We start from the raw sequence: 23,660 nt of genomic DNA on the forward strand, positions 1-23,660 counted from the left end.
AACCAGGACCGAACCAGGACAGAACCAGGACCGAACCAGGACAGAACCAGGACAGAACAGGACAGAACAGGACAGAACAGGACAGAACCAGGACAGAACAGGACAGAACAGGACAGAACCAGGACAGAACCAGGACAGAACAGGACAGAACAGGACAGAACCAGGACTGAACCAGGACCAAAGCAGGATTAAATCTGGTCTAAACTGCAGCTAAGCCAGATTTAAACCAAGTGTGTCGTACTTGTCATGGGTTAGTCCGTCTCGTCCCGGTTTGGACTTGGTTTCAGATGCATTCACACTTGAACTTTCAACCAAAATTGATCAAAATTGGGACAAAAACTAAACACGGAGCTAAACCTGAACTCGGACAGGATTTAACCAGGACTAGAACAGTCGACATGACAACCAAACGAATCAGGCAAAGGACCGAACAAGAACAACTGTGAACGCAATCTTAAGTTTAGACCTGGTTTAGTTCTGCTGGAGTTCAGGTTTAGTCTTAGTTTTGGTCCCATGTGTCTGTGTGTGACTAAACAGGGTCGAAACAGGTCCAGAACAGGTCTAAACCAGGTCTAAACCAGGTCCAAACAAAGTCTAAACCAGATCTAAACCAGGTCCAAACAAGGTCTAAACCAGATTTAAAGCAGGCCCAAACAAGGTCCAAACAAGGTCCAAACCAGGTCTAAACCAGGTCCAAACCAGGTCCAAACCAGGTCCAAACCAGGTCCAAACAAGGTCTAAACCAGGTCTAAACCAGGTCCAAACCAGGTCCAAACCAGGTCCAAACAAAGTCTAAACCAGATCTAAACCAGGTCTAAACCAGGTCCAAACCAGGTCCAAACAAGGGCCAAACAAAGTATAAACCAGATCTACAGCAGGTCCAAACAAGGTCCAAACCAGGTCCAAACAGGGTCCAAACCAGGTCCAAACAAGGTCCAAACCAGGTCCAAACAAGGTCTAAACCAGGTCTAAACCAGGTCTAAACCAGGTCCAAACCAGGTCCAAACAAGGGCCAAACAAAGTATAAACCAGATCTAAACCAGGTCCAAACAAGGTCCAAACCAGGTCCAAACCAGGTCCAAACCAGGTCCAAACAAGGTCCAAACCAGGTCCAAACCAGGTCCAGAACAGGTCCGCACTGAGATTATATAATATTTCTATGTAAAGCACGACTTTTCTTCACCACGTTTCACATTTACAAACCAATCTAAACCAGGAACCAGATCAGAAAGTGATTTTGACCGAACATTCCGTCCTCTTTCTGCTCTTTGCGTTTGCTAACGGCCCATCCAGGGACCATCCAGGGACCATCTATGGACCATCTAGGGACCATCCAGGGACCATCCATGGACCATCCGAGGACCATCCATGGACCATCTAGGGACCATCCAGGGACCATCCAGGGACCATCCATGGACCATCCAGGGACCATCCAGGGACCATCCATGGACCATCTAGGGACCATCCAGGGACCATCCAGGGACCATCCAGGGACCATCCATGGACCATCTAGGGACCATCTAGGGACCATCCAGGGACCATCCAGGGACCATCCATGGACCATCCAGGGACCATCCATGGACCATCCAGGGACCATCCAGGGACCATCCATGGACCATCCAGGGACCATCCATGGACCATCTAGGGACCATCCAGGGACCATCCAGGGACCATCCAGGGACCATCCATGGACCATCCAGGGACCATCTAGGGACCATCCAGGGACCATCCAGGGACCATCCATGGACCATCCAGGGACCATCCATGGACCATTCAGGGACCATCCATGGACCATCTAGGGACCATCCAGGGACCATCCATGGACCATCCAGGGATCATCCATGGACCATCCAGGGACCATCCATGGACCATCCAGGGACCATCCAGGGACCATCCAGGGGCCGTGCATTAGCGGCGGGCCCTCCTCCCCCGGCGTCCTGCGGCGTTACACCACCGTTCTCCTCACACAAATAAATAAATAACGCCGATGCGGCCGCGCGGCGAAAATAATACGGTGACGGTTTTATGGAGCGTCGCGATGAGAAGCGGCCCCATTAAAAGCGCCGCTGTAGGAGGAGGGATACGTCCGGGATATAGGACCAAAGACCTGCACCCAAGGGAGAAATAACCGTGATTCAGCTGCGTCGGCGTCCCAAGTCGACGTATGGAATGTGCGGAATCTGCGGCGGGCGTCACGAGCGAGCCGCGAGCGGAGGGCATTCAGCGTAAAGTCATGAGGAAACAAACACTGCAAATACGGCTACAAATAAACATGTTATACAGTGTTGTTAATATTTATACTACGGCTTTGTCCAATCTGAGGATAAATATGCTTATTCTATCATTTTATCCTCTTTATTCAAAGATTTACACGTCAAAGGGGATTTTCTATTAAGATTATTCAAGTATTAACTAGAAAATACGAGGCAGAATGTTAATTTTTATGTGAATGTCCAGTAAGATGAAGTGTACTCTAATGCTAAATAATTTATCCAAAATATATATATATATATATATATATATATATATCTAATACATGTATAAAATTAAACATTTAAACTTGCTTTATCCATTTTTCATATTCATATTGCCACAAACGCTTCATTTCTGACCTTTTTTACACATAAAACTTAAAATGTGTAAGAAAAAGTCATGAGGTAGTTTAAATGAGGCTAAAAACTGAAACATGTGAAGTTTATTCCCACTAAACGACGTCGTCAGTGTGATTCGGTTAAAATCGTGTAAAATGGGCGACGTGGCGGTGGTCCTGCGTTTGGGACCCTCGAGCGGGACGTTCCTGCTTCACTAAATAAAATAAAAAAACATTGCTACAAAATCCAAAAATGCCAAAGCGTTGAAAGCCGTCGCGAGCCTCATGTGAAATGCAACGTGGTTTACATAGACGCTAAGCTGCTGAAACGGCACTTATGCTACTGCTTCCTGTGCCGCCGACAAGCCACCAACCACGGCGCCGCACACGCCGCCGCTGCAGAGTGACACGGCGACGTATCTTCTGACGTGTGAAGATAAAAGAATCGATGTGTAAATGCGGTTCACACATGTCGTTTTGCACTCGCTGAATCTGCTTTTGGTCTGATGCTACAAACGCTGGACATTTTAGAAGGTTTCATTTCGTTTTATTACTATTTTTCATGACTTTTAATACTTTTATGAAGCAGGAATCAAACCGGCAACATTAGGGTTAGAGGGCGGAGTTACTGAGACGCTAAACCAGGACTTGAATCAGCACCAAACAGCTCAAAGCGCCCCCTACAGGCTGGATGACTCATTGAGCTAAAATGCAGATCTTTTTTTTTTTTATATAATTTTATCCCAGAAAAGCACATTTTTTAGGTTTATAATTTCTCTTCACTTTTAATTGATGACATCACAGTAGGAAATTACCCAGCAAACACTGGGCCAAAACTCATCTAATGTCACTGTTTTTTATTTTTATTTTGACAAATACAAATATATGAGAGAGACTTTATTTTGTTGAATTAATGTTTAGAGAGTAAAAAAGCTGTTTCTTTTGTGTAATTCTGCATAAACTTCTAAAACTGTCATTTTCTACAGATTTTTTGACGTTTTCTCCACAAATACCTGCTCGATTAGTGTAAAACTATCATTTATACAAGTATAAATACACCAAATAATGTCAAAATGAGAAGAGTATTGATGGAGTAATAACTCATAGTGAAACTTTACAAAAATAAGTAAAACACTCAAGGAACAAACAACTATACTCCTATAAAACTGTGAGATGTAAAAAATGTGGGGAACACAAAAGTGTGCAAACAACAAATGAGGATAGTTTAATATTTAAATCTAAAAGAACGGTAAATCTATAAAGTGTGTTTTACATTTAATCGTCACGGGAAAGGCTGACCCCTCCCACACGCCCAAACACTCACTGAAGAAAGGAACGCTACTCTGAGACGGAGGGCACGGGACGAGGGTGAGGCGCCCGAGGGCCCCGTGAAGCACCCGAGGGCCCCGTGCTATACCCGCCACGCCCGCCACCAAACACCCATCTACATCAGGGCCGAGCGGGACGTGTGCGCCAAAGGTAATTGCCCCGGATAAGAACATCTGTCGGGTGAATAAATATTGTAATGAGTGCGGCGCGGGGGTCCCAGGGCGGGCAGGGGGGCCAGGTATACCGCACTTACCACCTGCAGGGCCCACAAGGGAGGCAGTGACGGGGGGAGACAGAGGGGAGACATTCACAAAACAAAAATAATCTTTCATCTGCAATACAAAGCTTTCTTCATGAGCGGTTTGACCTGTGGCTGTGATTCTACAGAACGTTTATCCAACCTTTTTTTTTATAATAAATAGACTTTTAATATTTAGTAAAACATGAACAAAGACTTCAATCATAATGAACAGAATGACACTGACTCATGGAGCCTGAATCATTCTGAATAAACTCTTGATTCATTCTGACTTAAGTCCAGTTAAGATAAAGTTATTATCACTACAATTCAATATATTTGTTTAACAGAATAAACCGTTTCCTCGACAGTAAAAGATAAAAGTCCCATCAGCCCTTGGGCTTAGTCCCGCCCCCTGCAGGGACAACTACAAAAGACACTTATCAAGTTATACAACATATAAATCTGTGACTTCGTTAACTCCTGACACTAAACCCTTAATTAAATAGTTACTACTGAGTCATTCTTAATAAACTGTTTGTTATTAAGTGATATTTTTGACTGAACACATTTCCACGGCCAAATTATCTCAAATAAAGAGTTAAAGCTACACATACTTTATTCCAAATGAACTACTTACTTTCTACTCTAGGTCTTCTACTTAGGTCGTTACTTCATTACATGAATATTTAGGTCATTACATATTTATTACAAAGTGTGACATGAATCATTCAACTTCTTTAAACGTTATTTGTTAAAAACTTCTGATCAAGACGTGGACTATAATTATTACTACTACTACTACTACTACTACTACTACCACTACTACTACTACCACTACTACTACTACTGCTATTATTACTATGATCTAGTACATGACAGAGGTACATGAGTTTGTTGACACTAAATGTATCTATGAAAAGCGCCACAAATACACACATAACCGCACCGACTCAGCACTAATCACATGAGCGCAGTATAATTACTCAACATGAAGTATTCCCTATTGCACAGAAGAGCTCAGGTATGTTTGACAAAAGTAAAATAACCACAAAACAAAACGCCCGACGAGGACAAACGCCGACTTCCTGAAGCCCGAGAAGTGGAAGCAGATTACGGGTTCAAACGTGGAATCAACGGGGAACAAAAGTGTGTCTGCCCGAGTCACTGCTGCTACATGCGTGCTACAAACATGTTACATACGTGTTACAAACATGTTACATACGTGTTACAAACATGTTACATACGTGTTACATACAAGCAAACAAACGAGCGAGAGCGTGAAAGGAAAGTAGAGCTCAAACTGAGGCTTTGCAGATAATCTTTACCCAAAGAAATGACGTCAAATCTCGTCTCTAACTGTACGTGAAACTGCCACGTCTCGAGCTGCTGAATAATGGAAAAGCTGCAGCGCACGGGAAAACCAGGCTCGTAACGATTAGCTTTGCGGGCCCCTCCTTCCGCACCTCCTTCTGCACCTCCTTTTACACTTCCTTCCGCACACGCTCGCCCTCCGTCCCGTTTAGACCCCCGGCGTCCACCTGTGACGTACTCTCAACAAAACTGCAACTTATCTGATTTACACAAGCCGTTTAAGTACACATAATACTACAATACTTTACTGTGACCTGACTTTTACTACAAGAGCAACAAAACACATCGTAATCGCAAAAAAAGTGTTTAGAAAAAGGCAGATAAAGTCATATTGTGGAAGGAAAAGTGTAAGCTGCAGCTCTGTAACGGTCCAAGACGTCAGCCACATTTTGAATTTCTTGTCACCAGAGAGTTATTTATAATATTTATGACTCATAAAAGTGTTTTTGTGACGATCTGAAAAGAAACAAACTCACACACAAATGCAACACACTGTTGTTTAAAATGTGGTCATTTCTGGGGGGTTTTCATCACATATTTGGTTTTACATTTTATAAGTTTAATCCAAATGTATGAAAAATCTGGTATTGTTTAAACTAAACGTGTTGTTATTCCAGTGCTTAAGAACGATTAACTTGAGTTTCAACAACGCAACGTCGTCAACAGTGACACGCAAATAAATCAGCTGCGAATTATAAAACTTAGAGAGGTGTTTTCCCCTCGGGACCAATCGCTCCGTCTCAGCCTCGTTTCCAGGGCCGAACCCCAAGCGGCTCCGTCCCACTTCAAACTGGGGGCCCGTAAACAACACAAACTCACGCCGCCCCGTCAAACCCCAAACCTCAGTGAATCCCGGCCTAAAAAAAAAAAATAAAAAAAAAAAAAAACGCCCACTTTCCCTCTCAGACGAGTCGAAGGCCGATCGATTCTTTTCACTTCATTTGTCTCCGTTGCTTCCAATTCAATTCTATGTAAAACCGTCTTAATGGGCCTCGCAAACGAACTGCTCGGCTCGTGAAAAGAAACAACACACGGCGAAAACCCCAAACGCCGCTGCGCTCGCCCCGTCCGCTCGCTCCAAGCTGCCGATCGATAGCCACAGCTCCAAACTGCATTAGGGGCGGCTGCGAAGACGGCGCTTCAAATATGTATCGGGTAATTTGATTGGCTGCGAAGTTGGAAAATTGCACGGTGGACGGCGATGCTGAAAATCCCGAATGAAGTTTATATGGATGGGAGAAAAAAAAGCGAGTGGAAAAGCCGGCGCTCGCTCGGCATGTGTGCCCCTGCACCAGCCGGCGTCTCGGAAAGTTTCTAATCTCCGTCACATCGCATGCCGGGTACTTCGCCGCGTCAATTGGAGTTTAATAAAGGTATTAATCAAGTCGACAGTGGCTCCCTGTGAATAATCGTCCCGGGCTAGCAACAGGGCTATCAATAAAAGGCATCGTGCAGAAGTGGGGAAGCCGTGGAGCTCTCGCCGAGCAACCGAAGGCGAAGAGAGGGGGGACGAGTTGAGATCCCGCCGCGTTAGACCCGCCGTATCGACCAAGGACTGCAGAGGGAAGCGAGGGAAGGAGACGAGGGGGAAAGTAAGTAAGTAAGAAACGTGTGTGACTCACCCAAAAGTACATCATCATGTTGAACAGCTGTTTCCGTAGACGCGGCTCGACGACACAAGGAAAAGTCCCTTCGGATTCTCGCTCGTTCGAAATCTTTCTCAAGTCTTGGATTGTTTCTGGAAAAAAAGAACGGAATCTCCCCCAAAAGATCTTGCTGGAAGTCGAAAAAAAGGGGGACGGACGGGGGAAAAAAGCGAGGGAACGGAAGAAGGAAAAGAGCAATATTTTTTTGCAACCAAACGCGATCTTCTTTCGGGAGTAACTTGTCCACTTGTTCTGGCGCGTTGTAACGGCACACGCACACACACGCCACAGCGCACACTCTACAGCGTCTTACAGCTCGCTCGCTCGCTCACCCCTTCATCAGGCTCGCTCCCTCTCTCCACTCCTCTTCAGCCTCTCCCCGGCGCTCGCCACACACTCGCAGTTTCTTATTGGCGAAACGCGAAACGGGGCTGAGCTCAGGGGAAGCAAGCGGCACCGCGCACACACACACACAGCGCACAACGGCAGCAGCGGCGGTGAGAAGGGAAGGGAAAGACGGACGGAGTAAAGGAGGAGAGCAGGAGGATGGAGAAAGAGTGCGGAGTTGACACTTGCAGCCTCGAGCCACCGGAGTTTCTCTTTGTTTTTTCTTTTTCGCGTCCCGGTGGGTTCGAGAGTGTGTGGGAATTGGAAGGATGCGAGACCGGGGGATGCCAGAGCGCAGAGACGGTACTGTGCATGTCCCGGGCTGGACGGGTGAGGGAGGGGGAGAGAGAGAGGGAGGGGGCTGCAGTGAGGGAGGGAGTGAGGGAGGAAGCGAGAGAGAGTACAGACATGTGCTGGAGCTGGAGAGAGAGAGAGAAACAAAACCACTGGAACAAATAGTGCGGTTGATGGTTGAGGGGCGGGTGGAGGTGACGAGCAGGTGGCGGCGGGGGGTGGTGACGGGCGGGTGGAGGTGACGGGCGGGTGGCAGTGACGAGCAGGTGGCGGCGGGGGGTGGTGACGGGCGGGTGGAGGTGACGGGCGGGGGGCGGTGACGGGCGGGTGGCGGTGACGGGCGGGTGGCGGTGACGGGCGGGTGGCAGTGACGAGCGGGTGGAGGTGACGGGCAGGGGGGGCGGTGACGGGCGGGTGGAGGTGACGGGCGGGGGGCGGTGACGGGCGGGTGGCGGTGACGGGCGGGTGGCGGTGACGGGCGGGTGGCAGTGACGAGCGGGTGGAGGTGACGGGCGGGGGGGGGCGGTGACGGGCGGGTGGAGGTGACGGGCGGGGGGCGGTGACGAGCGGGTGGAGGTGACGGGCGGGTGATGGGCGTGTGGTGGTGACGGGCGGGGGGCGGTGACCGGGAACGCTGCAGTGCAATGTTAAGAGCCCGGGTCGAACGTGCCGGAGCAGCTTTAGGCCCGTGTCACTTGTTCTGTTATTACTACACTTAATAAAGCGTGAACAAAGACTTCATTCATACAAAACAAAGACTTTATATTGAACGCCTCATTTCTAACGGTAATTTAGGAGTTAATTAAGGAGTAACTAACCCTGCTTCATGCTTAACACACTGTATCTTCATCATCATCATCATCAAGGCAAATGAAGGTGCATTTATAAAGTGTGTAAAGTTCTTATAAAGTGACACTGATTTTCATTTGTTTCTAAGGTTTATGAAAAGATTAGAATGATGACAGGGATGAAATATTATTATTATTATAAAAATCATAATGATTATAATTTAGTTTCATTCCCTTTTTTATGTATCATTTTGAACAACAGCAGGAAGCATAATATGGTGAATGTATTTACATCTGGTGGTGAAGTGAGGGAACTACAGCAAATACAAGAGCAGAGGAGGAGGCCGAGGAGGAGGAACAGGAGAAGGAGGTCAAGGCGGAGGGGGCCAGGAGGAGTGTGTGAGGAGCCAAACAGACAGAGATCTACCCGACACTTCGGCAAAATTCAGCATGACCTGAGGAGCGATAGAGGGGAAAGAGGAGAGAGGGAGGGGAGGAGAGGGGAGGAGAGGAGAGGGGAGGAGAGGAGAGGAGAGGGGAGGAGAGGGGAGGAGATTAGAGGAGAGGGGAGGAGAGGAGAGGGGAGGAGAGGAGAGGGGAGGAGAGGGGAGGAGATTAGAGGAGAGGGGAGGAGAGGAGAGGGGAGGAGAGGAGAGGGGAGGAGAGGGGAGGAGAGGAGAGGGGAGGAGAGGGGAGGAGAGGAGAGGGGAGGAGAGGGGAGGAGAGGGAAGGAGATTAGAGGAGAGGGGAGGAGAGGAGAGGGGAGGAGAGGAGAGGGGAGGAGAGGGAAGGGGAGGAGAGGAGAGGGGAGGAGAGGGAAGGGGAGGAGAGAAGAAACAGCTCAGCAAGAGGAGAGGAGAGTGTGCTGATTGCCTCATTAGAAGGTCCAAGGTTTGATTCTGTCTGGAGTTTTTTTGTTCTGTCACAAAAACATAAAAAAACCCAAAAAACTTCAGCGCATTAGTTACAACACCGTAATCAGCATTATAATTGTTTATTGATACATTTAAAGTCAGAAGCCAAGACTAAAAAGCCTTATTTTGAATTCTCAAAAACTGTCTCAAAATTATCTAGAGACCGGGGACTCGGAGGCTGGCTCATCCATCACCCAAGCTGAAGTCACTGAGGTTGTCCGCAAACTCCTCGGTGGCAGGGCTCCGGGGGTGGATGAGATCCGCCCTGAGTACCTAAAGTATCTGGATGTTGTAGGACTGTCTTGGTTGACACGTCTCTGCAACATCGCGTGGCGTTCGGGGACCGTGCCTCTGGACTGGCAGACCGGGGTGGTGGTCCCTCTGTTCAAGAAGGGGGACCGGAGGGTGTGTTCCAACTACAGAGGGATCACACTCCTCAGCCTCCCGGGTAAGGTCTATTCCAAGGTACTGGAGAGGAGAATCCGACCGATAGTCGAACCTCGGATTCAGGAGGAGCAGAGTGGTTTTCGTCCCGGTCGTGGAACACTGGACCAGCTCTATACCCTCCATCGGGTGCTCGAGGGTTCATGGGAGTTTGCCCAACCAGTCCACATGTGCTTTGTGGATCTGGAGAAGGCTTTCGACCGTGTCCCTCGGGGTGTCCTTTGGGGGGTGCTCCGGGAGTACGGGGTCCGGGGCCCTTTGCTCAGGGCTGTCCGGTCCCTGTATGACCGGAGCAGGAGCTGTGTTCGCATTGCCGGCAGTAAGTCAGACCTGTTCCCAGTGCATGTTGGACTCCGCCAGGGCTGCCCTGTGTCACCGGTTCTGTTCATAATTTTTATGGACAGAATTTCTAGGCGCAGTCAGGGGTCGGAGGGTGTCCGGTTTGGGGACCACAGGATCTCATCTCTGCTGTTTGCAGACGATGTTGTCCTGATGGCTCCATCAAACCCGGACCTGCAACATGCACTGGGACGGTTTGCAGCCGAGTGTGAAGCGGCTGGGATGAGAATCAGCACCTCCAAATCCGAGGCCATGGTTCTCGACCGGAAAAAGGTGGCTTGCCCTCTCCAGGTGGGTGGGGTGTCCTTGCCCCAAGTGGAGGAGTTCAAGTATCTCGGGGTCTTGTTCACGAGTGAGGGAAGGATGGAGCGTGAGATCGACAGGCGGATCGGTGCAGCGGCTGCAGTGATGCAGTCGCTGCATCGGACCGTTGTGGTAAAGAGGGAGCTGAGCCGAAAGGCAAAGCTCTCTATTTACCGGTCGGTCTACGTTCCTACCCTCACCTATGGTCATGAGCTTTGGGTAGTGACCGAAAGAACAAGATCGCGGATACAAGCGGTCGAAATGAGTTTCCTCCGCCGGGTGGCTGGGCGCTCCCTTAGAGATAAGGTGAGGAGCTCGGCCACACGGGGGGAGCTCGGAGTAGAGCCGCTGCTCCTCCACGTCGAGAGGAGCCAGCTGAGGTGGCTCGGGCATCTGTTCCGGATGCCTCCTGGGCGCCTCCCTCGGGAGGTGTTTCAGGCATGTCCCACCGGGAAGAGGCCCCGGGGAAGACCCAGGACACGCTGGAGAGACTATGTCTCTCGGCTGGCCTGGGAACGCCTCGGGATCCCCCCGGAGGAGTTAGAGGAAGTGTCTGGGGAGAAGGAAGTCTGGGAGTCCCTGCTCAGACTGCTGCCCCCGCGACCCGGCCCCGGATAAAGCGGCAGAAGATGGATGGATGGATGGATGTCTCAAAATTCTAAGAATATAAACATCAAAGTTACTGAGAACTCTTTCCACAGATGCAGATGAAGTGGATGAAACACGACCCGGCCCAGACACAAAAACATCTCCATTGGATAAATTGGTCCATTGGTTAAAGAAAAACTTTGTCTTGTTTCCATTTTTCACTGATATGATCAATTTTAAAATCAAGGAGGGATAAATTCATATTTTTATTTAAGTAAAATGTACTTGTCTTTTGAATCAGACAAAGAGAGTCCCAGAGAGAGCTCCCTGTGTCGGGCTCACGTGGACCTGCAGCTTTTACAAAGCTTTCTGAAAAACTGCTTCTAAATCTTTAGCTCCGGCTCCGCTCCAGCAGCTCTGATTGGTCAGAGCGGTCACATGGTACGTGAGCGGCCGTTCCAATCTGCTAAAGTCTAATCTGGCGACCCGCGCGAGCGAGCGTGGCCCATTGACTTCAGACGACGGCCATCTTGGCTCAAACCATATTTTAAGCTCTCACTTCCTCTCCTTCTGCCTTTGCTCAGACCAAGAGCTCCAGACCCCGAGCTCCAGACCCCGCGCCCCCCGAGCTCCAGACCCCACTCCAGACCTCGCACCCCCTGAGCTCCAGACCCCGAGCTCCAGACCCAGCACCCCCCGAGCTCCAGACCCCGCGCCCCCCGAGCTCCAGACCCCACTCCAGACCCCGCGCCCCCCGAGCTCGAGACCCGAGCTCCAGACCCCGCGCCCCCCGAGCTCCAGACCACAAGCTCCAGACCCCGAGCTCCAGACCCCGCGCCCCCCTAGCTCCAGACCCCACTCCAGACCCCGCGCCCCCCGAGCTCCAGACCACAAGCTCCATACCTCGAGCTCCAGACCCCAGGCCCCCTGAGCTCCAGACCCCGAGCTCCAGACCCCGCGCCCCCCGAGCTCCAGACCCGAGCTCCAGACCCCGCGCCCCCCGAGCTCCAGACCCCGCGCCCCCCGAGCTCCAGACCCCACTCCAGACCTCGCACCCCCTGAGCTCCAGACCCCGAGCTCCAGACCCAGCACCCCCCGAGCTCCAGACCCCGCGCCCCCCGAGCTCCAGACCCCACTCCAGACCCCGCGCCCCCCGAGCTCGAGACCCGAGCTCCAGACCCCGCACCCCCCGAGCTCCAGACCCCACTCCAGACCCCGCGCCCCCCGAGCTCGAGACCCTGAGCTCCAGACCCCGCACCCCCCGAGCTCCAGACCTCGCGCCCCCCGAGCTCCAGACCCCGTGCCCGCTGCACATATTTTTTGGCCCTCTTTTTCCCTCTCGCTGTGTTATTTATGAGCGCGACTGCAAATAGACTTCAGTATTTGATAAAAGCGTGATCCTTAATCCGAGTCGCCCGAGAAGTGCATTTAATTTTTATTCGCCGTGGGAGATTGATGGAGCGGCGGGCCGGTTACCCGCTCCGTGATTGCTAATGTAAATCCATTGCCGGACATGCAGAAGAGAGATGTGGAGCACTTCCTCTGCGCACGGACCCTTGTTTATCTCCCAAAGAGGCCGTCGCCGCGGAGACATCTGCCGCGGGACTTGCCACACGATTGGTCATCTTCGATCGGACGCCCGGCAGAGGTCCCCCCCCCGCGAAACGGCAAGGACGTTTGCGTTTCACTCGGGAGAAACTGGAGTCTGACCCGCAACCTCGGGCCGGGAGACGACGCCAAGCTGAGGCGCCGTTTGCTTTTTGTTATCCACGTTTTAGCTAAATGCACGATGACTTAGAATGACCAAACCTCAAAACTGTAGAAGCAGAAGAAGTGTTACTTTTATGTTACCGTATTTTTCGGACTATACGTGGCACCTTTTTTCATTGTTTTGGCCGGGGTGCGACTTATATTTATATTTATACTTATATATACTTATACTCCGGAGCGACTTATATGTGATGTTATTTTCACACTTGCAACCGCATTTCATACTCCAGTGGAACTCAAATCATTAGTACCGTATTTTCCGGACTATAAGTGGCACCGAAGTATAAGTCGCACCAGCTAAAAAAGGCATAATAGAGAAGGAAAAAACAGTTGCACTGGAGTATGAAATGCAGTTGCGGTATGTTTTTTTTCTATTATGCATTTTTTGGCTGGTGCGACTTATACTCTGGAAAATACGGTACTACAGATTTGAGCCAGTCGAAGCCAGTCGTTATTCTAATTTATCTAAGATATTTTACGCTTTTATGTCATTTGTGTCTCAAGGCTACAAGACGCCGCTGAATCTTATGAGCGAAGCGAGTCTGTTTGCAGTGGGCGTGGCTAGTGATCGGCGAAAACGGTGACGGTCAGAGCGACGAACGGTGTCGGATGCAGAAGAAGAACAATATTTACCCGAAATGCAACTTTGTCAGGGCGAAGGAGAAGGGAAAACAATGTGCACCAGTGTGAGAAGGTCTTAAACGTCGAGGTACGCATAATATGTGTCCTTTAAAGTCATTTTGAGGACCAGTGAAAGTGTACGAGCTTTAAAAACATGGAGAAGCTGATCCGACATGAAGCTGAACAAGAAGATGGAAGCCTCTGCATCCAAAATGAAAAGTGTATAAACCAATAAAACTTGGAGTTTTTGACAGAGGTTTTGACGGCGTTTTTGACGGCGTGACAACATCGTAGAAACCTCCCAAACCCATCTCGCCGTGTAATTTAGGCCGTTTAAAATTCAGAATACCTAAAGATATTGCAATTTCACGCTGCCAGTTATTATCTCATTTCGGGCCAATCTCCTGTAATTCCTGTCTGCGCCTCACGCTGGCTCACACCCCGCCCTCACGCTGGCTCACACCCCGCCCTCACGCTGGCTCACACCCCGCCCTCACGCTGGCTCACACCCCGCCCTCACGCTGGCTCACACCCCGCCCTCACGCTGGCTCACACCCCGTTCTCACGCTGGCTCACACCCCGCCCTCACGCTGGCTCACACCCCGCCGTCACTCACACCCCGCCCTCACGCTGGCTCACACCCCGCCCTCACTCACACCCCGCCCTCACGCTGGCTCACACCCCGCCCTCACGCTGGCTCACACCCCGCCCTCACGCTGGCTCACACCCCGCCCTCACGCTGGCTCACACCCCGTTCTCACGCTGGCTCACACCCCGCCCTCACGCTGGCTCACACCCCGCCCTCACTCACACCCCGCCCTCACGCTGGCTCACACCCCGCCCTCACGCTGGCTCACACCCCGCCGTCACTCACACCCCGCCCTCACCCCGCCCTCACTCACACCCCGCCCTCACGCTGGCTCACACCCTGCCCTCACGCTGGCTCACACCCCGCCTGGTGGAGCCGAAACGAGAAGCAGGTGATAAATCTGACATGACAGTGGCTCCTCCGCTCGCTCCTCCTCCTCCACTCGCTGCTCCTCAGCTCGCTCCCCCTCCTCCTCCTCCGCTCGCTCCTCCTCCTCTCACTCCTCCGCACGCTCCTCCTCTCGCTCCTCCTACGCTTGCTCCTCTTTATTCTCCGCTCGCTCCCCCTCCTCCTCCGCTCGCTCCTTCGGTCGCTCTTCCTCCACTCGCTCCTCCTGCCGCTATTTATGTAGCAATTACAGGCGGAGTTCCTGCACCACCTCGACGCGCGCCTTCATTACCGCCGACGTCTCTGCTCGCCGTGGCAAACGAGCGCTTGTCCCCTCCCCTCAGGGCTTGTCCCCTCCCCTCAGGGCTTGTCCCCTCCCCTCAGGACGCCGCGTGTTGGACGCATAAATGGGGGGGAAACAAAGTGAAATAATAAATAGTAAAAGGCGCTCAATTGCCTCCGCGCCGGCACCGCCGCGCTCGTGTATTGATGATATGTTTTGGAAAATTGCTGAGCTAGCTTATTGTTAGCATCTGGGAGGAATAGCCGGCCTCCTCCTCCCCCTTTCCCTCTCCAGTGTGCCCCGCCCATTCTGCAGCCGACAGATGGAAAACACAGTAAAGCATGTAATGTACTGTAATGTAATGTGGGCTGCAGCCTCATAATCTAGAGGTCAATTAGAATATATTTACACTATTATTCCATTCTTATTTTGCTAGTGAAAGTATGGCACAGTAAGCCTTTTGTTTTAGCTTTTGAACTTGACACGTGAATGCAATTTGTAAAATATATATATCTTCCAAATGAACACATGATGCACTGTACAAAGCTCAAAAGGAGGAAACCGAAACACTTAGAAGAACACTTAAAACAATCGTATAAATCCACTCTAGTACTAGTCGAAACAGCCGCATTAATCTGAGCTTTAAATAAAAGAGATATTCCGCTCTTGGAGAATCTGCAGCAGACGTGTGATGAGGACGTGTGAGCGGTGGAGATAAAGTAGGTTCTCTGTAGCCCGGAGCCTGTTTTAGAGCGCGCTTTTATGCAAAAACAACTGTAAGGAACGAGTTGGAATAATGCAGATTTGTGTCGGACCCCGCTGTGCCCACTCAGGGCTGCGCCACTCTGAGGGAGATAAAGAGGTTAAAAGGCAAAAGAAAAATGTGTCATCCGCACCCATGAATGACCCACCGCTCACTGCTGCTGGGGCCAACTCTGCCCCGCCTCCAGGGGACAACCGTGCCCCGACTTCAGGGGCCCCGTCGACTGATTTGGAGCTAATAGTTTATGATGAAGGACTTGCATGAGTCAATGGTGAGTGATGACTTTTCAAAACACACCCAAAAGCTGCAACAGTCTAATGACAAATATAAAAGTCTGTTCGGCTTCACTCCAAAGACAAACGTGACGCACGAGAACATGTTTGATCAGAATTCTGCCTCTGACAGAAAGTTTGAGAAGAAAGATACGATAAGATAAGATATTCCTTTATTGTCCCACATGGGGAAATTTCATTGGTGCAACGCAGGAAGATACAGAGGTAGATACAGAAGAACAGATCACTTATAGGAAGTCTGAAAAACACTTTCAGTAGAAGATCTCCTATAAACAAAAACTCCCATAGACAAATAAATAAATACATAAACACCATTGCATGTGATCACGACAGTAATTGCCCATGAATATGTGTCACAACAGCACATAGATTGCACATGAATTTCACAGTAATTGCACATGAATCACAACAGTAATTGCACATATGACGGAATTGCACATCAGTATTAGGTTAGGTCAGTATTGCAAGTGTTCAGTACTAACAGTTTTTGTTATAAAGTCTGACAGCAGCAGGAAGGAAAGACCTACGGAACCTTTCCTTCGCACATCGAGGGTGGATCAGTCTCTCACTGAAGCTGCTCTCCAGAGCGGACAGAGTGTCCTGCAGGGGGCGACACTCATGGTCCAGCATAGATGTGAATCTAGCCAGCTCATTTCCCCAGAGTCAATTATACCACATTTGCATCATCCACCAACGCAATCACTACCACCACCAACACCACTGAGAACACCACCACCAACACCACCAAGAACACCACAGTCTTGTGATGCAGCCATGGACAGTTTCGTTCATGGGGCTTTTCTCTGACCGTTTGGACGTTGAAACTCCAGTCTAGACGCTCCCTGGAGACGAGCGTCCATTATGAGGACGAAGCGTTCAGGCAGATTCGGCACACGGACTAAAATGTTTGCTCGTTTGTCCGCACGCAGCTGATGCTTGGCCTCTCCATCCGAGGACTTAATATTTGATGTCCATCTCAACTCGGGAGCCCGAGGTGGGTAATACTCAGCTACAGTTACTGCAGAAGCTTCTGGATCAAATGGCAATCTTTGAGTCGTTTTCACACACACATTTACCTAAATAAAACCGTAATGTGGACATATTATGCACCCGTGTGGCTTTAGGACATTTATTCGATTTTAAACTTTATTATTGTCTGCATTTTATACAAACTACAACAGGTATTTATGTGTTTGAGCAATGAACAATGAAACAAATAATTAATTAATGAAGCCCTTGATCAACGAGTTTGTTGTGAACATAATTTGACCAGAGAAGTCAGTGTTGGTTTAACAACTTTAAAACTGTGCAGAAATCTAGATTATTAACTGTGACGCAACAATCCAGGTAAAATCTGAATCAGAAATGGTTTATTACCATCGTCAATGAACAAAATTCACAAACATAGGAACTGGTGATTTGGTGCGACATAAAACAGAAAGAACAATGAATATGTCAAAAGAGAAACAATTGAAATGTGCTATGGGATCAAAATAACAATAATAGTAGTAGAGCGCTCAGAAATAGAGTTATTTCTGAGCGCTCTGAGAAGACCGCGTGAGCGGGATTCATAAATTGAGCGCGATTGAAGCGAAATACAACTCCTGGTATGTTTTTGACGATACATCCGCTGTAACTATCGCCATTTGAACTTTCCTGCTTCGATTTAGTCAAAACCAACAGATTCATCGAGACAAATATTTGAAACGAAAGTTGGTTTGTCGTTAAACGTGTGTCGTTTCCTGGACCGTCCGCTCAGTGCGCGCTCGTTTCCGGAGTCGGACTTGCGGGGCTCTAATCACACACTTGTCTTTATGGAGTCCTCTCGCCATCTCCGAGCCTTTATGAGCCCTCATCAGCTCCACCGGCAGCTATTGACATTTCTATACAGCCCGCCATCACCATTAAAGAAGGCCGCGGCACCACCTACTCTTCACTTTATCGCATTACGGCACTAAAGGTAAATTAAATGTTTGTTCGGAAAAGTCTCCACAGATCCTGCCGCACCGAACGCTCGACGCCATTTGTGAAGCAATCTTTGTCGCGGCTTTAGCGCTTTTTTGTGTAAATTAGAATTGCGTTAGGAAAAGGTTAACAGGGAAAGACGTTCTGCGGTCGCGGCGATTTGCTTTACTTTTTTTTAAAAGGAAGCGGCATCAGGAGCGACTTAACTCGAACTTTTTTAATAACGCCAGATGTAGTTTATGTCCCACGACTTGAACAGAAGGAGGCGCTGTGAGAATAAAAGTGTTTTAAGATGCTCCAATGTAAAGATGAAAACAAACACATAACGGAAGCAAGTCTTAACATCGTGGATCCGAGTTCACTCTAGTGTCGGAATAATATAATGAAACAAAGACGTACTTAAGACGTAGAATTAAGACGGAATCCCAGACAAACTACTTTACAGGAAAAGCACTATTAATTCAAATCAGTCCAACAAAATAGAAGCTGCAACAATTAATCAACTAACCGTGACTATAAACAGATATTGTATTTTTTTTTTTGTACCTGTGCAGACTCTAAAACACGTACAATAAAACACTTCATTTATAAATATTCTCTCTCTAGAAGTCTTCAAACTTTGTAAAATGTCAAAGTTTATTCCGGCAGCACACTTTAAACTTTAAAAAGTGCTGTTCCGACAAGTGCAATAAAATACAATAAATGACAATCAACACATTAAAAATATAATTAATTATAATGACTCAGCTCCGTTCACGTCAAACATTTTGTATTTTAAGTCTAAATGTACAATTCAAATAATGTTAATGACTTGTTAACTAATTGATTGAATAATTGCTGACTCTAAAAAAAGATGTTAGTTTTAGTTTAGTTTTTTAGTTTTAAAGATGATTAAAACTCTAGTGAATCTCTCAAACCGAAAGCGTCTTCATCAGTTGTGCGTTTTGGCTCGAACTCGTCCCATAGAATGCACTCTCTCTCCTCTCGTAAAGATAAACATGAAACTATTTCCTGACGAGGACGATGTTGTGCCGTCTGTGCTTTACTGGACAGAAGTGGCTTTTATTTCCAAACGGAAGGAGGCGGAGTGAACTTCCATGCAGCACTCAGCACTTATTTTACGGTGCCATTTTGACTCGGGCGTGATCCGCGGCAGCAGCGTTTCTTTGGTGTATGAGCCGAGTAACTGCACCTGACACAGAGCTATACAGAGCTACACAGAGCTACACAGAGCTACACAGAGCTACACAAAGATACACAGAGCTACACAAAGATACACAGAGCTACACAGAGCTACACAAAGCTACACAGAGCTACACAAAGATACACAGAGCTACACAAAGCTACACAGAGCTACAGAAAGATACACAGAGCTACACAGAGCTACACAAAGATACACAGAGCTACACAGAGCTATACAAAGACACACAGAGCTACACAAAGATTCACAGAGCTACACAAAAATACACAAAGCTACAGAGAGCTACACAAAGCTGCAAAGAGTGCGAGAGCGAGGAGGTAAAAAGCAAACACAATGAGGTAAAGAGAGAGGGAGAGAGGAGCAACCAATAGAAACTTCCCCGTGAGAATCAAATTAAATGGACCAAACAAATAAAAACACAATTAAATCATGATGTAAACATGAACATCAGGAGCTGTTTAATGACAACAATATCACAGAATTCTTCTACTTGATTTATTTAACTTATAAACATAAATAAATATAGTTCTTATTGTAGAAATGTTACGGCTTTTACGGCTTAATCAACATGTGACTCGTTAGTACTATAACAAAAATATTATTAAAACAGTGGCGATTCGATAATCATAATCCAGACTGTAAAAAAAATAATAATAATAACTTTTTTATAACAAAAATAGTAGCATAATTAAATCAAAAGTAAAAAATAAACAATATAATGTACAATTTGCATCAATAATACACTTTACCTGTAATGTCGAATTAGACAATAATAAAGCTGCACGATGTCACTTTTGGAGGGTCACAAGGTTCCTGCCCCTTTATTATCATTTTAACATAAGCGTTAGTTCAATTATTTTCACATTAAATGTACATCGAATGGCTGGTCCATATCTTCAACTAGCACATTCTGCAAAAAAACGAAAATCACAAATTTGGGGAAAAAAAAGTAAAATGCTGTTTTTCTCAGTTTCACCGAGGCCGACATGGTCCGACAATTCCGGTGGCGAGGCACATTTGTTTAGTTCCGTGTTCGCCGAACACTTTCACCACTTCCACCGCGTTAATCGTTAGAAACTTTAAGCGTAGCGTGACTCCGCCTCGCTCGGATCCGGCCGGCGGGACGTCACCGCCGCCTGACACTCCTGTAATTAGCCCAAAATAAATCTCCCGAACTCTAAATGCCTCCGCTGTTTTCACCGTCGCTGCCGTATCCGCGCGGCATATGCTTCTCGGATGCGTCAGGCTCAGAGGCGCGTTGCTCATCACCGCCGCCGACCCCTGCTCTCGCCGACGCTCCGCTGCCATAAACGCCCCGCTCAGATGCCCGCGTTATGCTAAACAATAACGCGAGTGCACCTATGGGCCCCGCCGCCTTCATTTAGCAGACGAGGACATCCCGCCGTGCGCATGTTAGCCCGTGGACGGCGGCGCGGGCCGGACTCCCGCCGACCGCGCGCCTCCCGCTTTGATTACCCCGCGCGTTAAGAGCAAATCGCGCCGTTTCGGTTTTCCTCAAATATTATGATAGGCCATTAACGAGTTTAAAGGTCGTTAGCTGGAGACTAACGTGCAATTAGACGATAAATCATCTTCTAATGTTTCCAGCGTGAAGGGAACGAGCTGCGGGGCTGAGAACCGAGCGTAAATCTGTTTCTGCACCGGGCGCGAGCGGGACATAAAAACACAACACTCTCGCCCCACAGCAACAAGGTGTCGGGTTCCATTCCCGGGAAGCTGGGTCCTCCAGAACCCACGACTCGATTTACCGTATTTTCCGGACTATAAGTCGGACCTTTTTTCATACTTGCGGCCGGGGTGCGGCTGATACTCCAGACCGACTTATATGATGATGATGGTGATATTATTCGTTATTTTCACCCTGACAACCACAAGAGGGCTCTCTAGGCTCTAAGCGACGCAGAAGAAGAATCTGCACTTCCTCTTCCTCTGGAGTTTGTGGAGTTGTTTAGAAGTGACACAGAGGAAGAAGAATTCAATGGATTTAGTGATTTGGGATAAAACTGATGCTTTGGTAAACTTGTTAGCATGTTCTTTATGCTATAGTTATCTGAATAACTGTTCATATGTTACGTTAACATACCAGACACTTACCACAGTTCTGTCTGTGCCTCATGTAGCTGAAGGTGTTAGCGTTAGCATACGTACACCTATTCACCATGTTCTCTCATCTGTTATTATTTTAAACTGCATTTCAAGATGAAATGTCTGTTCTTGGTCTTGGATTTTATCAAATACATTTAGCCCAAAGCGTATACTCCAGTGCGACTTATATATGTTTTTTTATTCTCTATTATGCGTTTTTTGGCTGCTGCGACTCCAGTTTGAGAGTTTAACGATGGGACAAGAGCAATCCCATTGAACTGAGCACGAGAGGAACACGATCTTTGTGAGATGTTCTTTTGTTCTTTCCGTGTGTTACATCGTGAGAAGCTGCAGTTCAAAAACGCAGCGCTGCAATGAAATCAGAAATAAGAAGTTAATCTGTCAAATGTCTCGCCCGGTTCTCACTGACCCGGTCTTGTGTCCAGGAGCGACTGGCGATACCAACTTCTTCACTTTTGATCCGATTCCAACGATATCAATACTCATTTCAAATATATATGACACACATCTCATCATTTCCCATTTGTAGTGTTTTATTTTTTAGAATTGTATAAACACATTATACGTGATCAAGGTGGATTATTCAAAACTAAATTCACACAAGAATTTTGTCATATTTTACGTGTTAACTGGTAATGATAAAAGCATAGTTTGTTCGATCAAATATTGTTTTTTGTAAATCTTATGATGCAGCTTCATGACTAAAGCAGTGTCAGTTCTTTAAGAACAGTATCTATACATCAAACAGAACTGTCGGCGTTGAAAGTATCGATATTTAGAAATCATAGATTCCTCATTTGGGCGGCTCACGTCAGATGTTTTGGCGGTAAAACGGTTTAAACGTGAAAAGATTGTGACGATGACGAGAGGTTTTGTCTTCTTCTAGCGCTCGATCACTCCTCATTTAAACTTGGTATAGTCCTGTTTTACACATTTTAAAGATGGTACTCGGCGTGAAAAGGTTAAGGGCTAAAAGAAGGCGTGGTCAAGTGGCACACCACATCAGTCGGTGCGAGAGAATCGGCGGCAGAGACGGCTCGATGAAGGCAGATGATTCACCATCGCGTTTCCCCCTTTTTACTAAATTGCCTCCACTGCGACTTAACTAATGAAGGGACACGGTCATGTGTTGACGTTGCCGTGACAGCGAGCGTAAATCTAAATAAGCTAAACCGGCAAAAGTGCGCCGCGCTCCTCGCACCCGCCGCACGTTTAGCCTTGAAAACGCTAATGCTTTGCTTCCTCGCCGTGGAAGACATCATTAACTATCATTTGTAGGCATACATTACTCTATATGCTGCAAATCGGCCATCTGCTACATCGCCGCGGAAACGATAAATCCGAGCGCGCGGCCGAGGCTCAGAAGATCGCTAACAGGGAGCTATACCGAGACTGTATGTTGTGTTAATAATGCATTGTTTACACGTCGGAGGAGGAGGCGAAGGCCCAGGGCTGTAGTGCGATAATTAGCCCGAGCGTCGTGCTGCTAAGACACGAGGCCACGCCCCTGTGTCGCAGCGGGAACCGAAGAGGCGCGCACCCGCTCGAGGGGGACGATTCTTGGAGGTCCGACCAAGCGGATGCGGAAGGCGGTGGCCGGGTTTTTTGGCGGCGGAGATATGGGCGAGGCGTTTAGCTTAGCGCGCCGCTGCCCCGAACGCTTCCACGAGAACAAAGGGGGAGAGCGGCGTTCACCTGCGTCGTCTGACACCGGCGCCGCGGAGACGAATAATCTACAATCATTCCAACGCTTCAAAAGAGCGAGGGAGGAAAAGGACGGGCTTCAATACAAATAGAACGAAAGAAAGTCTCATGTAAGTAGAAGCCAAACAGGAAAGATGGATGTGTTATTCTGAAAACAGTCATCGCAAATAATATACACTTAGTTCTCTGGTGCTGCCCTGTCTGTACTTTGTTTTTATTTTTTTATTAGTTTCTTTGTTTACCTTTGTTGTTTTGTCTTTTTCTTTCTTTTTTTCTTTTATTTTTTTCTGTCTTTCTTTAAATTTTCTTTCTTTTTTTTCTTCTTCTTTTCATTTCTTTTTTCCCCCTTTCTTTTTCCTTTCTTTATTTTTTTCCTTTATTTTTTTCTCTCTTTTTCTTTCTTTTTTACTTTCTCTTTTTCTTTCTTTTTACCTCCTCTCTGCCGTTGTTGTTGTTGTTGTTGTTGTTGTTGTTGTTGTTGTTGTTGTTGTTGTTGTTGTTGTTGTTGTTGTTGTTGTTGTTGTTGTTGTTGTTTCTTTACTGACACAAACGTTTTGATCGGTTTTGGGGTTTGTTTTTCTCTCAATTAAAAAAAAAATTAAATAAATAAAAAAGAGAAAGGAAATGAATGGGAATATTTCTACTGAAACTGTATTCTTCTACATGAACTCAAGTAAATCAAATAATGTATAAAGTCATAGCTTTTAACTGTTGTTGCTCAAC

At 47.7% G+C, this 23,660-nt stretch overlaps 1 protein-coding gene across 7 annotated transcripts in view; it reads right to left on the reverse strand.

The window, feature by feature from the left end:
- Positions 1 to 23,660, reverse strand: part of rbfox3a (RNA binding fox-1 homolog 3a) — an 867,097-nt gene that overhangs the window by 281,080 nt on the left and 562,357 nt on the right. The window contains exon 1 of one of the 7 annotated variants that reach the window (XM_072442662.1): positions 7,154 to 7,240. The exons of the other annotated variants lie outside the window; for them this stretch is intronic. Coding sequence (XP_072298763.1) covers positions 7,154 to 7,171 — 18 coding nt within the window. The 5' untranslated portion in view covers positions 7,172 to 7,240. Of the gene's footprint in view, positions 1 to 7,153; positions 7,241 to 23,660 lie in introns of those variants that run through there. 7 annotated transcript variants of the gene reach the window in all.

This window comes from Eucyclogobius newberryi, unplaced genomic scaffold, assembly GCF_026437365.1.
Source record: "Eucyclogobius newberryi isolate DKJ021-1_F unplaced genomic scaffold, fEucNew1.0.hap1 SCAF_13, whole genome shotgun sequence".
In the NCBI taxonomy this organism is placed as follows: Eukaryota; Metazoa; Chordata; class Actinopteri; order Gobiiformes; family Gobiidae; genus Eucyclogobius; species Eucyclogobius newberryi.